The sequence below is a fragment of the Cydia splendana genome, chromosome 25 (genome assembly GCF_910591565.1).
Source record: "Cydia splendana chromosome 25, ilCydSple1.2, whole genome shotgun sequence".
Taxonomy (NCBI): domain Eukaryota; kingdom Metazoa; phylum Arthropoda; class Insecta; order Lepidoptera; family Tortricidae; genus Cydia; species Cydia splendana.
This window is the reverse complement of record NC_085984.1, coordinates 10,564,432-10,577,939: the sequence shown is the minus strand read 5'-3', so window position 1 is coordinate 10,577,939 and position 13,508 is coordinate 10,564,432. Positions and strand designations below refer to the sequence as shown.

The 13,508-nt window shown below is 38.3% G+C and overlaps 2 protein-coding genes across 3 annotated transcripts in view; both read right to left on the bottom strand.

The window, feature by feature from the left end:
• Nucleotides 1-11,312, bottom strand: part of LOC134802942 (uncharacterized) — a 62,215-nt gene extending 50,903 nt beyond the window's left edge. Inside the window, exons 1-3 of one of the 2 annotated variants that reach the window (XR_010145910.1) lie at nucleotides 10,941-11,312; nucleotides 10,388-10,451; nucleotides 9,209-9,368 (exon numbers count right to left, since the gene is read on the bottom strand). Coding sequence is in view for 1 of the 2 variants with exons in the window: in XM_063775672.1 (XP_063631742.1) it covers nucleotides 9,292-9,368; nucleotides 10,388-10,451; nucleotides 10,941-11,150 (351 nt within the window). In the remaining variant the exon portion in view is untranslated. Of the gene's footprint in view, nucleotides 1-9,177; nucleotides 9,369-10,387; nucleotides 10,452-10,940 lie in introns of those variants that run through there. The other variant, XM_063775672.1, reaches the window with a different exon arrangement.
• On the bottom strand, nucleotides 372-8,914 carry LOC134802941 (NADH dehydrogenase [ubiquinone] 1 alpha subcomplex subunit 8). Its single transcript, XM_063775671.1, has 6 exons — nucleotides 8,659-8,914; nucleotides 7,400-7,495; nucleotides 6,589-6,668; nucleotides 5,399-5,506; nucleotides 1,979-2,106; nucleotides 372-732 (listed from the first exon to the last, which is right to left on the bottom strand). The coding sequence occupies exons 1-5, from the start codon at nucleotides 8,785-8,787 to the stop codon at nucleotides 1,989-1,991; spliced, it is 531 nt and encodes a 176-aa protein (XP_063631741.1). The 5' UTR covers nucleotides 8,788-8,914; the 3' UTR covers nucleotides 372-732; nucleotides 1,979-1,988.
• Nucleotides 11,313-13,508: the final 2,196 nt, after the last annotated feature.

Here is a 13,508-nt window from a genome sequence, read left to right as displayed (position 1 = left end):
GATAGTGCCATATATTAGAAAGAGACAGCATGATTCGACCCTGAACCGCTGTCAAACTTCGTTTTTGTAGGAAGTTTCCTTTCTGTACGATAGTACTATTAATTATTCTGTGGTAGCAGGCACAGACTAGTGATGTGACAATGTTCTTCCTATACGAGTCGAGAAAAAGAAATCACTAAAAAACGGAAATTAATGAAACTAATCTTTTAAGTGCTACCTAAATGCCACGAGTTACCGATGTCTATAAGTATGATATACAAAATCTCTGCTGTAAATATTTAAATTTATTTATAAATTTTTAACTCAAAAGTTTTGAACTTCTACTCAGGGTACACAGGATGCATGGACACAACTAAATAAATAAAGTCATAATTTGAATATTTTTTATTAATCTACATGATTTGTTAACCTAACTTAATGTATAAAGTAAACGTTAGAAAAGTTGCTCTTACATATTTATGACAGATATAATTGTCGTAAACAAATAAAAAGATCTTAAATAAAATTAATAAAAAAGTCTAAAGTTTTACTTTATACACAAAGACCACTCATTTTCTACAACTTGTCAAAAATCAAAAGAAAACATGTCAATAGCATAGTTTTGAACCTTTTTACCAACGGATTAAAGATCAAATTGCATTAACACATCTTTTGATTTCTGACAACGAAATGACAAGGTGTTTAACTTTTGGTCGCGCTTTGGAGACCGGTACTCGATCGCTTTTTCGCCAACTGAAAAAGAAAAGAAACTAATCATTAAAAATTTTTTTTTTTTAAATCAGCCTATATACCTCCCAGTGCTGGGCACAGGCCTCCTCTCATGCACGAGAGGGCTTGGGCTATAGTCCCCACGCTAGCCCAATGCGGATTGGGGACTTCACATACACCTTTGAATTTCTTCGCAGATGTATGCAGGTTTCCTCACGATGTTTTCCTTTACCGAAAAGCTAGTGGTAAATATCAAATAATATTTCGTACATAAGTTCCGAAAAACTCATTGGTACGAGCCAGGATTTGAACCCGCAACCTCCGGATTGAAAGTCGGACGTCAAATCCAATTATCCTCGGCTACCACCGCTTCGCGTTTTATAATAATTTTATTACAATAAATGAATTTGGTTGTATTTGAATAGTATTGCGCTGTCTAAAGTTGTCTGGAATAAATGTGTTAGCTCTATAACTATACGACATTCGTGCAAAATTTGATATTTATTCAGGGATATTTAAGGCGTATCCAGATTAGTCAATTTTTCGCCAATCTGATTCAATTGCCCGATCGATTCAGGAGGTGCGGACGCAAAATGATGATGACTATGTTGATTCACAAAAACGTAAAAAATCTTTATAAAATTTATGATGTTTGTCAAACAAGTCGCAGTCAGGTGCAAAAACTAAGAAACTGTTGAGAAGTGTCCGGGAGCGAACAATTGGAGAGTATTGGTGTTGTGTTGTTGTTGAAAATAGTATATTATTGACTAGACATGTGTCATTCACGAGTGAGTGATTTAAATGAACTATATCTTTTGATTGAAATCGCTCACTCTTCAACTCACTGATGACTTAACTCGCTCAGTCGCTCATCTAACTCAGTGTTCCTTGCGCGCTCTTTCCCACTCATGATTCGAATGAGACAGCCGAGCCTGATGAGCGAGGAGCGAGCGAGACGATGCGAATAGGTTTCGGAGCGGCTCGGAAGAATTCGGAGGATGAAGGGAAAACCTGGCGGGATCGTATCGCGAGATTCTCCATCTTATGGCTGTGTGTATCTGATTGATTGACATTTCCCTCTACTCACTCTTGAACAATATAATCTACAGATCCATTGAGCGAAGTGAGCGAAATTAGTGATATATATCACCGCGAGCGAAAGATATGAATCAATCTTTTCAACTCAATGAAGCGGTTTGCGCATCTCTATATTGACGTGGCCACGCGTGGTTCCTTCAATATGACACAGGTTACATGTTTGAGAACATACCCAGGTGGGTTTACTCGGTCATCCAGTAGAAGCGCGAGCCCATGCGCGCGGGCTTGCGCTCCGCGTCGGCGGGCAGCGCCGGCGTCGCGTCCGGGAACTCCAGCGCGGGCTCCGAGCGAGGTTTAGGCCTGCAACACACAATTAGGGACTCATTACTTAAATATACGTCCGTCCCGCCGAAACGCTTCCGGCTGGGCATAAAGAACCATGGCCGATCTGGAAAGCCTTAAATAGACTGCGTTCCCAAGTTCGCCGCAGCAAAGAGAACTTAGTAAGGTGGGGCGGCCTGAATGGCTCGGATACTCTATGCGTGTGTGGCACGGCTCCCCAAACGATGATACACATGCTGTCCTGCCCAGCGAACCCGCACTCATGTTCCGAGCAAGATCTACGGGACGCAACAGACAGGGCGTTAAGCGTCGCTACCTTCTGGTCCCGCTTAATATGAAAGAAACCATCGACACGAGAAGAAGAAGAAGATTACTTAAATATGTACAGCGCTGGTGGCCTAGCGGTAAGAGCGTGCGACTTTCAATCCGGAGGTCGCGGGTTCAAACCACGGCTCGTACCAATGAGTTTTTCGGAACTTATGTGCGAAATATCATTTGATATTTACCAGTTGCTTTTCGGTGAAGGAAAACATCGTGAGGAAACCGGACTAATCCCAACAAGGCCTAGTTTCTCCTCTGGGTTGCAAGGTCAGAAAGCAGTCGCTTTCGTAAAAACTAATGCCTACGTCAAATCATGGGATTAGTTGTCAAGCGGACCCCAGGCTCTCATGAGCCGTGGCAAAATGCCGGGATAACGCGAGGAAGAAGAGAAGAGTTAAATATGTAAGTACAGTACGTTTGTCCCGTACAAACGCGATTTTTTTGAAGATTTGCAGGTATAAGTTTCCTTTTCTATGGCAAATGGTCAAAAATATGCACAGAAAAATAATCGCCTGCCTTAAATGCCGAAAAACAGTCGCAACACATGAAATAAAATACGTTTGTACGGGACAGCCCGTGGAATGCTCCTAAAGTACATCAAAAAGACGAAAACTAAACTACATAACTACTAAACTAACTTTTGTTTTCATTAGTTTTATTTTATTTCGTTTTATATAATGTTAACTCTTATTTTATGTTTAGTAATCTCTCTCTTCCTTCCTTGCCGTATCCGGCAATGGCGACTCCATCAACAATTCTTATCCGGATTATGAAATGCCCTAATGTGGCTCGCAAAACCAAACTTTGTCTTGAAGATGCAGTCACACGACACGATGCACAATAGTAGTTTGTGTTACAAGGGATCAAAATGATATATTTCCGTCAAGGGCGTACGTTGAATCCTGAATGAAGCGATGGAATCTACAATAGAATCCCGAACGTAGTTAGGGATTCTAAAGTAGAATCCTGAGTGTAATGAGGGATTCAAGTGTTAACGCCCAAGACGAAATAATTTTGATACCGTGTGACACATACTGCTTTTCACATCAACTATGAGGAAATTGTTATGTTCCAAAATATGTATTATTTGACCAAAAAAAAATTGAATGCAAGAAAGAAAAAATCGTGTCCTATAACAGAAAAGTACAACTTTGATTCCTCCTAGCAGGGAAGAAAAGTAGTGTCCGACCGAAGGTTCGGTTTCGGTTTCGGTTTCGGCCAGTTTCGGCCAAAAAATCATGTTTCGGCTGTAGTTTCGGTTTCGGCCAAAAAACGGCCGAACCTTTCGGCCGGGCCGAAACTTACGAAGTAGTACTTCGGACAAAGACCAATAGTTGGGGAATAAGTAGGACAACAATATTAATACTTACATATAGGAATACTGATTCATGTATATGTACAGAAATTAATTGGTTTATTATAAAACACAATTCCAGTAATGAGGGCGCCACTGGACGGTCGACGCAGTCTTAAGAGGCTGTCAATACCTATAACGCGCACACTGTCTAATTGTATCGGAGTGAATGAGATAGCACTGTCGCATGTTACTGGGCCCTGGGCAAGAGAATAATAAGAAAGCTCATCATCTTCCTCGCGTAATCCCGGAATTTTTGCCGAGCCGTGGCAATGGGAATGGGAACCTGGGGTCCAATAGACAACTAATCCCAAGAATTGGTGTAGGCACTAGTTGTTACGAAAGCGACTGCCATCAGACTGACCTTCTAATCCAGAGAGTAAACTAGGCCTTAACGGGACTAGTCGGGCTTCCTCACGATGTTTTTCCTTCACCGAAAAGCAAATAGTAATCAAATGTCAAATTCGATGTCTTTTTCGCTCTTATTCACTCACTTATTCAGTCATTTTCCTATCTACCTCTAATGGCAAATTTTAAGCGAGGCTAAAGGCTACGCTCAACTAGTGCCGCAAAGTTGATTTTCTCAATAGTTAATATTTAGCGAGGCTGAACAGCTGACTATTGATTAAAACGAAGAAAAATCCCTTAAAAATGTTCCCAGTACAGTTTTTAATACGAATACTCGACCTTAGCCTCACTTTTTACCTCAATTTACCATTGGTTTGTGTTAATTATGTTCCACATGTCCTCTACTTCAGCTTATCCTTTGGCCTCGCTGAGCCTTGCTCGGCCTGCGGTCTCGCTTTTTAATACAATGGACATTGGTTGGAGTATGTGCTCAACTACTTATCCTGAAACCTGAAGCACGGCTTTGACTTCGCATGAAAGTTCGCCTCACTGGGGCACTTCGGACTTTTAGGCCCAGGTGAAGATCGGTACCCGGCCTTGCGATATTGTTAACAAAAAATTTCGCGCTCGCTGCGCTCGCGTTTTTGGTTGGTTTTATGGTTGACCCTGTATCTACATGTTAGCTTGACTGGTGAATGAATAGAGTTAGCCCAATAAAATTCTGCAATGATTTTGATAGCATACGCAGTGCAACTAGTGCAAATGTTATTTATACGTCATAATTTCATAGAAGTTTTGACGTTTAAAATAACACTTGCATTGCGTGTGTTATCAAAATCGTTGCAGAATTATCTTGGTCTAACTCAAGTAATTTTCTTACAAAACTGCTTAATTAACATCAATCTCAAGGACATTTGGGTATTGACAGCCCCATAATATGTGTGTAAAAGCGATTTTATGTCATTTTTTCAACGATTTTAAGAAGTCTAGATAAGTTTCGGTTCCGGTTTCGGTTTCGGCCGAAACTAGAGCCAAAGCCGAACATTCGGTTTCGGTTTCGGCCAAAAAACATGTTTCGGTCGGACACTAAAGAAAAGTGCCACTTTGATCCCTCCTAGCGGGGAAGAAAAAGCCCTTTTTCGAATAGGTGATGTGAAATGGAGTTCTCCAGTCGAGTTGCGAGTGTACGAGTATGTGTAGGAGGGCTTAGGTGTAGGAGTGTGAGAATGAGTGAGGCTAACCGCGATGGACTTACGTCTGAAATAAAGGATTATTGAGTAATGGTACCTCTTGGTGTGGTGCACTCGCGCCTCGGTGAAGTACCCGAAGTCTGGGCGCGCCAGGTTCAGCTTCTCGAACATGCACTTGTCCATCACGCCCTGTGTCGTGCGGCAGCTGAAAAGGGATGTCCATTACAATACACATTCAACGGCAACCAGTCTGGCCTAGTGGGTAGTGAGCCTGCCTGTGAAGCCGATGATCCCGGGTTCGAATCCCAGTAAGGGCATTTATTTGTGTGATGACTACACATCGGTAACTCATGGCATTTAGGTAGCACTTAAAAGATTAGTGATGAGCACACATCGGTAACTCGTGGCACTTAGGTAGCACTTGACAGTTTCTAACAGACTAGTGATGTGACAATGTTCTTCCTATACGAGCCGAGAAAAAGAAACCACTAAAAAAAGGAATTAATTAAACTAATCTTTTAAGTGCTACCTTAATGCCACAAGTTACCGATGTGTAGTGATGACACAGATATTTGTTCCTGGGTCATGGTTGTTTTCTATGTATTTAAGTACATATTTATGTATTATATATATCGACCCAACCCAACCCAAGCCTTCTTGAGCTTACTGTGGGACTTAGTCAATCTGTATAAGAATGTCCTATAATGTTTATTTATTATTTATTCGAAATATTTCACAGATGGCGCCAGCATAGCTTGTCCTGTCAATCCCTAGAATTATGCTTTTTTTTTAATTTTATGGCCTGGATGCCGGCCCTTTAAGCCAAATCTCATAGAACAAACTAAAGAAAGGGGCAAGCTATGATGGCGCCATCTATGCAAACCTTTGACAATTGAAGTTGAACACCCCAGTATTACTCATTTAATAGTATATAATAACATAAGGCCCGAGGCAATGCGGCTGAGGCACGTATCCACCACCGAGCCACCTCGCGCGGAAATTGCCGCGTTCTATTCTATGTGAGTATGTGACCCGTTTATTGACAAAGGAATACGCGTAAAACAGTGCAAAATATCGAGTATCGAAGCAGCAGTTTTGACAGCTAAATTAGATGGCGTAACACTGATGGTCTACTGAGATGTGGTGTTGTCGAAGACTGCGGCGTATACGCAGCGTGGTATACCCCAGCAGTCCACGAGACAAATCACATGTGGTCGCGATCCTCAGCAATGAGTGAACGAGGACGAAGAGAAGATGTAGCCTGCATGGAAACAAGCAGACACTCACTGTTCGAGGCTGAAGTCCCCGGAGCTCTTGTCGATGCAGTTGGCGTACTGGTTGAACTCGCTCATACACGCGCTCTTCACCTATAAACAAAACAAATGAGGATAAACATGCGAAGTTTAATGTAAATGACACTTCAATAGATGAAAAAAATGTCTTTGGCATCTTTAGATATGCCAAATATGATTTATTAGGATTTGGCATCTATATGGATATGCCAAATCCAAATAAATCATTAGCTACAAACTTGAATTAGTTTCCAAGCCAGTTGGAATGAAGATAATTTGAAACTAAAATGTGTAACATCTCATCTAATATGTGTGTATAGGCTTCTTTCTTTGAATAGGGAATATTAGGCAAAGCTCTGCGTAGGTGGCACCTTTGTGGCACATACAGTAAACAAACCACATTGACACATCACACGTCACGTCAATCACATGGCCTACCGCGAAACAAGAAAATCGAAATTTCATTATCTAATCTCTCTATCACTCTTGCATATTCGAGCGATAAAGAGGCAGATAACTAAATTTAGATTTTCGCGTTTACCGGTAGGCCCTTGTTAACAAGCTGCCTTGATGCATCAATGTCATATTTTATTACAATATGTACACAATGTGTACAATATGTACACAGTATGTATAAGTTAGTCTATGAATTTACTGAATCGGTAGTGCTGCACTCTGGCGGCAGAACATTGCAGTAATATACCCTATTGGGAGTCTTGTTGTGGAGAAATCACTACACCTTATAAAACAAATTCCCCCACTGCACAAAAACAACCTAAAAACCGAGCTTAAATAGTCAGTCTCACCTTGCGGAAAAACTCCATGGTGCAAGCGGTGACCGCCTTGCCCTCATTGATGCACTTGCGAGGATCCTTCTCCTCGAACCGGCAGAGCATGAACTCCTGAAATATTGGTTATACAGATAAATGACTAGAAATAATAATACACTCATGGACAAATTTAGATGAACACAAAAACATTACTAATTTTGAAATTACTTTATATGCTGTAATCTAGTAATAAAACCTTTTTTTTGTGTTCCTCTAAATTTGTCCACAAGTATATATGAAATGAAAACAATAGTCAGGCTGATCAGGCAAATCAATGTAGTCAGTAACAGTAGAATAAAAAAAATATACTCATCTCTCTTTGGGGTTTTAAAAGAAAAAGATTACTAAGCCCACTACTTTTGCCAAACTATAATGCACTAACATGGCAATTTTAATCAAAAATGCATGTTTTAAAATATGAGAATATGTAGAAAAAAGTCTCACCTATACACAGACAAACAGAATTAAAAATCGGAATCGGTTGCGTCGTTCAAGGAGAGGTTAAAGAAACTATGGTTATCTGATCTGACTGATTAATTTGTCTATATTTCTATTGTATAGTTGCTTTATATCGTTCTAATTCTTTCCAATTTTTAGTGTATTTTCCCCATTCCTTTTTGTGTAATATATGTATGTTTATCCTATAAATTTTGTATGTATTTATATCCTTTATCTTTCTGGTACCTTGTTGTACATTTTGCTGCATTTGTCACCCTCTTTTCACTTTCTCCTCTCATCTACTCAAAGGTTAACTGGAAGAGATCCCTCAAAGGGATAAGTTCGCCTTTGTACTTCTTACTAATTGTATGTTATTTTTGATATGTCTTTTTGTACAATAAAGAGTTTACTACTACTACTACTACTACTTAAAATCAACATTATTCTAAGTTCTGTTTTACATCTATAATCTATGTTCTGGCCTAAAAAATATTAATTGGTATGTAAAAATTGGATTTGTTTACTATCTTATACTACAATGTACTTTCACTATATTTAAACCTGAAAAAGGGTTTAATTACCCATTACAATATGGTCAATATTAGTAATATTACTATTTAACATTAACGAAAAAATAGGGTTGCTGCTAAAAAACTGATAAAAATATTTGACCAAAACATAACCTCATTTTTGTGATTATGCAATCATCAAACCGATTCAAACAATAACATGGGCTTGAATACTAGCTAAATAAACTAGGTTATACGTTTCTTAGGTTATTTAAGCTTAATACCCACATTATTAGCTTGCTCGCAGTATTTCCCGAGGTGGAATGAACCAGCCCTCAAACTGGCCATCGATAGATTGACCTCGGGGACGGTCAACTCGGACTCTTCGGGCAAATTAACGTCCGCCGTCAGCACCATTTTGGTTTCTTAAAGTTTCACTGGCAATTTAGAAGTTTTAATCGAAAGAAATTGGAAAATTTCTTCCACTGATACCGTGGAAGAAATCTGAGGATATTAAGTGACTGATTAGAGTAGACGTCAGAAGACTGTGCGAGTGAAAGGAGAAATTCGTATTTTACCTCTAGTATGAAAGAGCAAAGATATTTGAAGTTTGTAACATTGACTTTTGTATTTAGTAGGGTAATAGAGTTACTTTTTGACGTTGACATAACTACGTTCCGTTCAACGCCATATATTTTTAAGTTATCTACGCTAAAAATAATACGCAATGAATAAATAAAACAATCGAGTTGAAGAATTTAAATTTTATTATAAGTCGCGAGTAATTTTATTTTATTTTACATAATGACTAGATAATAACAGTGTTAGCAAAAGCAACAAAAAAAGGGTTTAAATCCAATGATCCATTTTCAATATTTAGGGACACGGTAGTGCTCCAGCCAAGTCGAGCATTTCTGTCTCTTATTTCTTCATATTTTCCAGCTGGCTGCTATAATAACCCTCTATTTGTTCTTGGTTGAATCCAGGTTGACCGTCATCTACAAAAAGAAAAAATAAAAACTTTTACAAAAAAAAAGAAAACCGACTTCAAAAAGGATGAAATAAAATATTATCCGTTTTTAAGTATATGCGTTACCAACTGATATGTTTGAAGTCGGTGCCACGACAAATAGTAACAATACCGGTCAAAAATAATAAGGATTGTGTATGGGGGTTGCGGACTACGAGCCGTCCTACAAACGGCTAAACGGTAGGACGGCTCGTAGTCCGCAACCCCCATACACAATCCTACCCAACGAGGCGGACTACAAGGCGGACTACAAGGTAGGAGTGTGAATGGGGGGCTTAAGTGTACCTTTTACATTTATTGCCGAAAGGGTGTTTGTTACCTTCTGCTCCCCAATGTCCGTGATAACATTGTCATTTTTGTTTTTGATTCTTCTTTCTTCACGCTAGAACCGCGAAAATCGAAGTTCGCAAATGCTCATACTCATACTCATACTCATTCTTTATTGGTAATAAGTAATTACATGTCAGCTTACATAACTAGTACAAATAACATTAAAAATTAAAATTAAATACATTAGCTACTTGCGTAGATTTCTATTTTTATCATTAATATTTCGCAGTCAGAAATTCTTCTATATTATAGAACGACCGCTCAACAAGCCAAGCTTTAAGTTTATTTTTAAAAATTAACAAACTAGGTGCGTCTGTTATTACTGTTGGTAGATTATTATACACAGACACTGCTGCTAGTTTGTGCCCGTATCGTGTAATACGGTCGCTATTGTCACCCCGCCTGTGGTATTTATCTAAATTCTCTCGCGTGTATGAGGCTTTTTGCAGTATCAAGAGACCTGGCAACGTGATAATCCCTAGGTTAGTGACGGGCATCTTTCTCTGTCACTCTAATTACGCCTTCATTGGAGTAAAAGAGAAAGATCCCCGCAATTTGCGAGTTTCGGTTTACGCGGTACCTAGCCTCCCTGACCGTACGGTGGTGCCGTAGAAGTAGGATGCTCCTACAAAAATAGCCAGTTTCAATGTTACTAACCTCCAAATAATTCCAAGTTTTGTGCAGGCGCTTGATAAAATTTCGGGATATCATAGCGATTTTGCTGTAAAATAAACACAATTGAAAATTATACATAATAAATACCTATGCTATGGATCAAAAATATAATAAGGAGCTTGAAGTGCAGCGGAGTTTGAGTCGTACAGACAGAAAAACAAAAATCTCTATTATATCGGCCAAAAACGTGCACAATGTTATTAATAACTTTCAGGAACAGAAAAGACAAATGACAACCTAATTTATTGTATAAACCTTAGTAAGTAAATAGCTGCATATTTACCACCCGAGTTCTATACGTGTAGGGTGTAGGTACATTAGAGATACAATGGTCATACAATATATGGTCAAGCAAATCTTGTCAGTAGAAAAAGGCGCGAAATTCAAATTTTCTATGAGAAATTTTCATATCCATTCGCGCCTACATTTTTCAAATTTGCCGCCTTTTTCTACTGACAAGATCTGCTTGACCAACTTTATTATTTTATACAAAATTGCTCAATTCTCTTTGAAGCTGACTGTACAAGTAACTTACCGAATCGTAATTCCTCCTCCCCATGCGCGGTATGTTTTTCGCCGGAATTGTCTTGATAACGTAACCCATTGCCTCCTGGTCAAAAGGCCCATCGGCCTCGTTGCTTCTCCCGACCCTTGGAATGTTCTTCCCCTTAATAAAAGACCCTTGCGTTTCTAAAAAACAAATTAGGCAGAAAACCGCGATTCCGAAGCTTAGTTTAAATCCCATTGTAAAAGAATGTAGCTGTCAAATATTGGCGGGTACGTTCCAAAACTGGTGGTAAGTTACTGATGGTGTGATGGTGGTTTTCATGAGGTTTTATACCGACAGGTTTCGATTTATCCCGCATGATGAGATCATATCTAGCTTATTTAATTGGAATGCTAAGTAGGGTTATCTTCGATCAATGAGGGTTTCGAGATCCTTATCAAAATTTACGTGTAACACGTAACAAAAAAACCGGCCAAGTGCGAGTCGGACTAGCTTTCTAAGGGTTCCGTACATTACCCAATTTTTAACAATGTATTTTTATATGTGAAACGCGAGTGAATTGCCTTTAAAAAACCCGTAGGGGTGGATGAAAACCTAAGTTATTAGTCCGACTCGCGCTTGACTGCATATTTCTAACAAGGTTTTCCTGTCACCTATAGGTGAAGAACTATTTTGTATATTTTTTTCAAAATTTTAGACCCAGTAGTTTCGGAGATAAAGGGGGGGGGGGGGGTTGGTCATTTTTTGTCTATTTTCTTAAATAACTCCTAAACTATTTATTTTAAAATTACAAAAAAAAAATATTAGAAATTCTCAAAAGGAGCTCTTTCGTTTGATATGTAACATGTATGTAACACGATATAGTTTAAAAAACATTTTTTTTTCTTTAACCCCCCAAAAGTGGCCTCCATGTTTAAAATTCATTTGTTTACGTAAGATGTCCGTCTTTGGGTCACGAATTTACATACGTGTACCAAATTTCAACTTAATTGGTTCAGTACTTTTGGAGAAAATGGGCTGTGACAGACGGACAGACAGACCGACAAAAGCACGAGTGATCCTATAAGGGTTCGGTTTTTTCCTTTTGATGTACGGAACCCTAAAAACTATGCCATTTAGTTTCCTTAAATGTACTTTTACTAAGCCATACTCCGAAGTTAACGGAGTTTAAAAAAAACCGTGTACATAAATGTAGAACTATTAGACTGTAATGTCTGTAATAGAAAGTTTTGAAAGCGGACTGTAGAGATTTAATCTTAAGTATATCTATTTGGAAAAGTATTCGAGAGTCTTAGATATTTTTGCCTCGTCTCATCCGCTACTTTGATGCTGACCTAAGTAACTAACGTGACTTGTAATTAGGTGGGAATAAAAATAAAACTCTAAATACAACAACTGTTTATTTCAGCATTAATGTTCAACTTACAACTGAAAAAAAAAACCTGAAATATACCTTCATATATAACTTTAACCAGAAAAAAACTAAATAATGATTATTCGTCAATTACTGGCCACTGTTTAATAACTGGCCACCTTATAATAAAAATGAATTCTATTCACCTATTATATTAATTCATTGTAGTATATGGTGGCTAATAATTATTGAAGGCTGGCCAGTAATTGACGATTTACCCTATTACTTATTAAATTGTAATATGGTAAGTACGTGTTTCTTCCACAACCAATATTATACTTAATCTTACAGAAAAATAAATTCATAATTGGCATTCAAAAATGCCATAATATGCTTTCAGTATATATAAACTATATATAGATCACAGACAAGACATCCTCCAGACTGAGCATAGTAGCTCTACCCCCTCTGCCGCAAATACGGTAGTTTTACTCCATTTTCGAATCGAAAGTGTCTTTGTGTGACGTCCGTGTCTTTGAACGGACCAATCACGGCACGGGACCTCGCTCACCTCGTCCCCTTCAGGCCGCACCGCCGTATTTTTGGCAGCATCGGTTTCATGAAATAATTGCTCTTAACGCCGTCTAGAGGATTCCTAGTCTATGATATAGATTAACAAAAAACAAGAAAAAAAGCTTCTAGGCTGGCCGGTTTGGCAGCTTTCATTATACACAACTTGAGAACTAATTAAATTATTTTTATTTGTGTTTTTTAAGTAGTCACACTACTAGTAAATCATAAACTGAAATATATGTCATATAATATAGGGTATATTTACCTATTAGTCAAATCAGTTACTTTTTTAGAACTGTCAAAACGATTTGCTAATATGGAATTTATATGAAACATTACATCGTGACGTCACGGTCAACTCACCTACTTTTTATATTTCTATCCGATTTATTAAATAGAACTTGTTCTTATAAATAACTCAGATCTGTGTTATTCTAAAAATTATCTGGTGTTTTATTTCATGCATGGTGTAAAATGATTTATTTTAAATACAGTATAATATCCTATTAAAGAAAAAGCGATTCGAGGACATCCGGCCTTCCCGACTGGAGGGCCTCGTCACTTTTTATTTAATATTTGACACCTATTTCAGTTTATATCTTTAAATACATAATTATATTGTTTACAATCAAACTAAAGTGTATTCATCCTTACTTGTCCTATCATGT

What these genes read in the sequence shown, in the direction of transcription:
- LOC134802941 (XM_063775671.1), bottom strand. Translation starts at nt 8,787, where the DNA reads ATGGTGCTGACGGCGGACGTTAATTTGCCCGAAGAGTCCGAGTTGACC. An exon ending in ACTGCGAGCAAGCTAATAAT is followed by an intron (nt 7,496 to 8,658) that starts GTGGGTATTAAG and finishes CCAATATTTCAG; the next exon opens with GAGTTCATGCTCTGCCGGTT. An exon ending in CCATGGAGTTTTTCCGCAAG is followed by an intron (nt 6,669 to 7,399) that starts GTGAGACTGACT and finishes TTTTGTTTATAG; the next exon opens with GTGAAGAGCGCGTGTATGAG.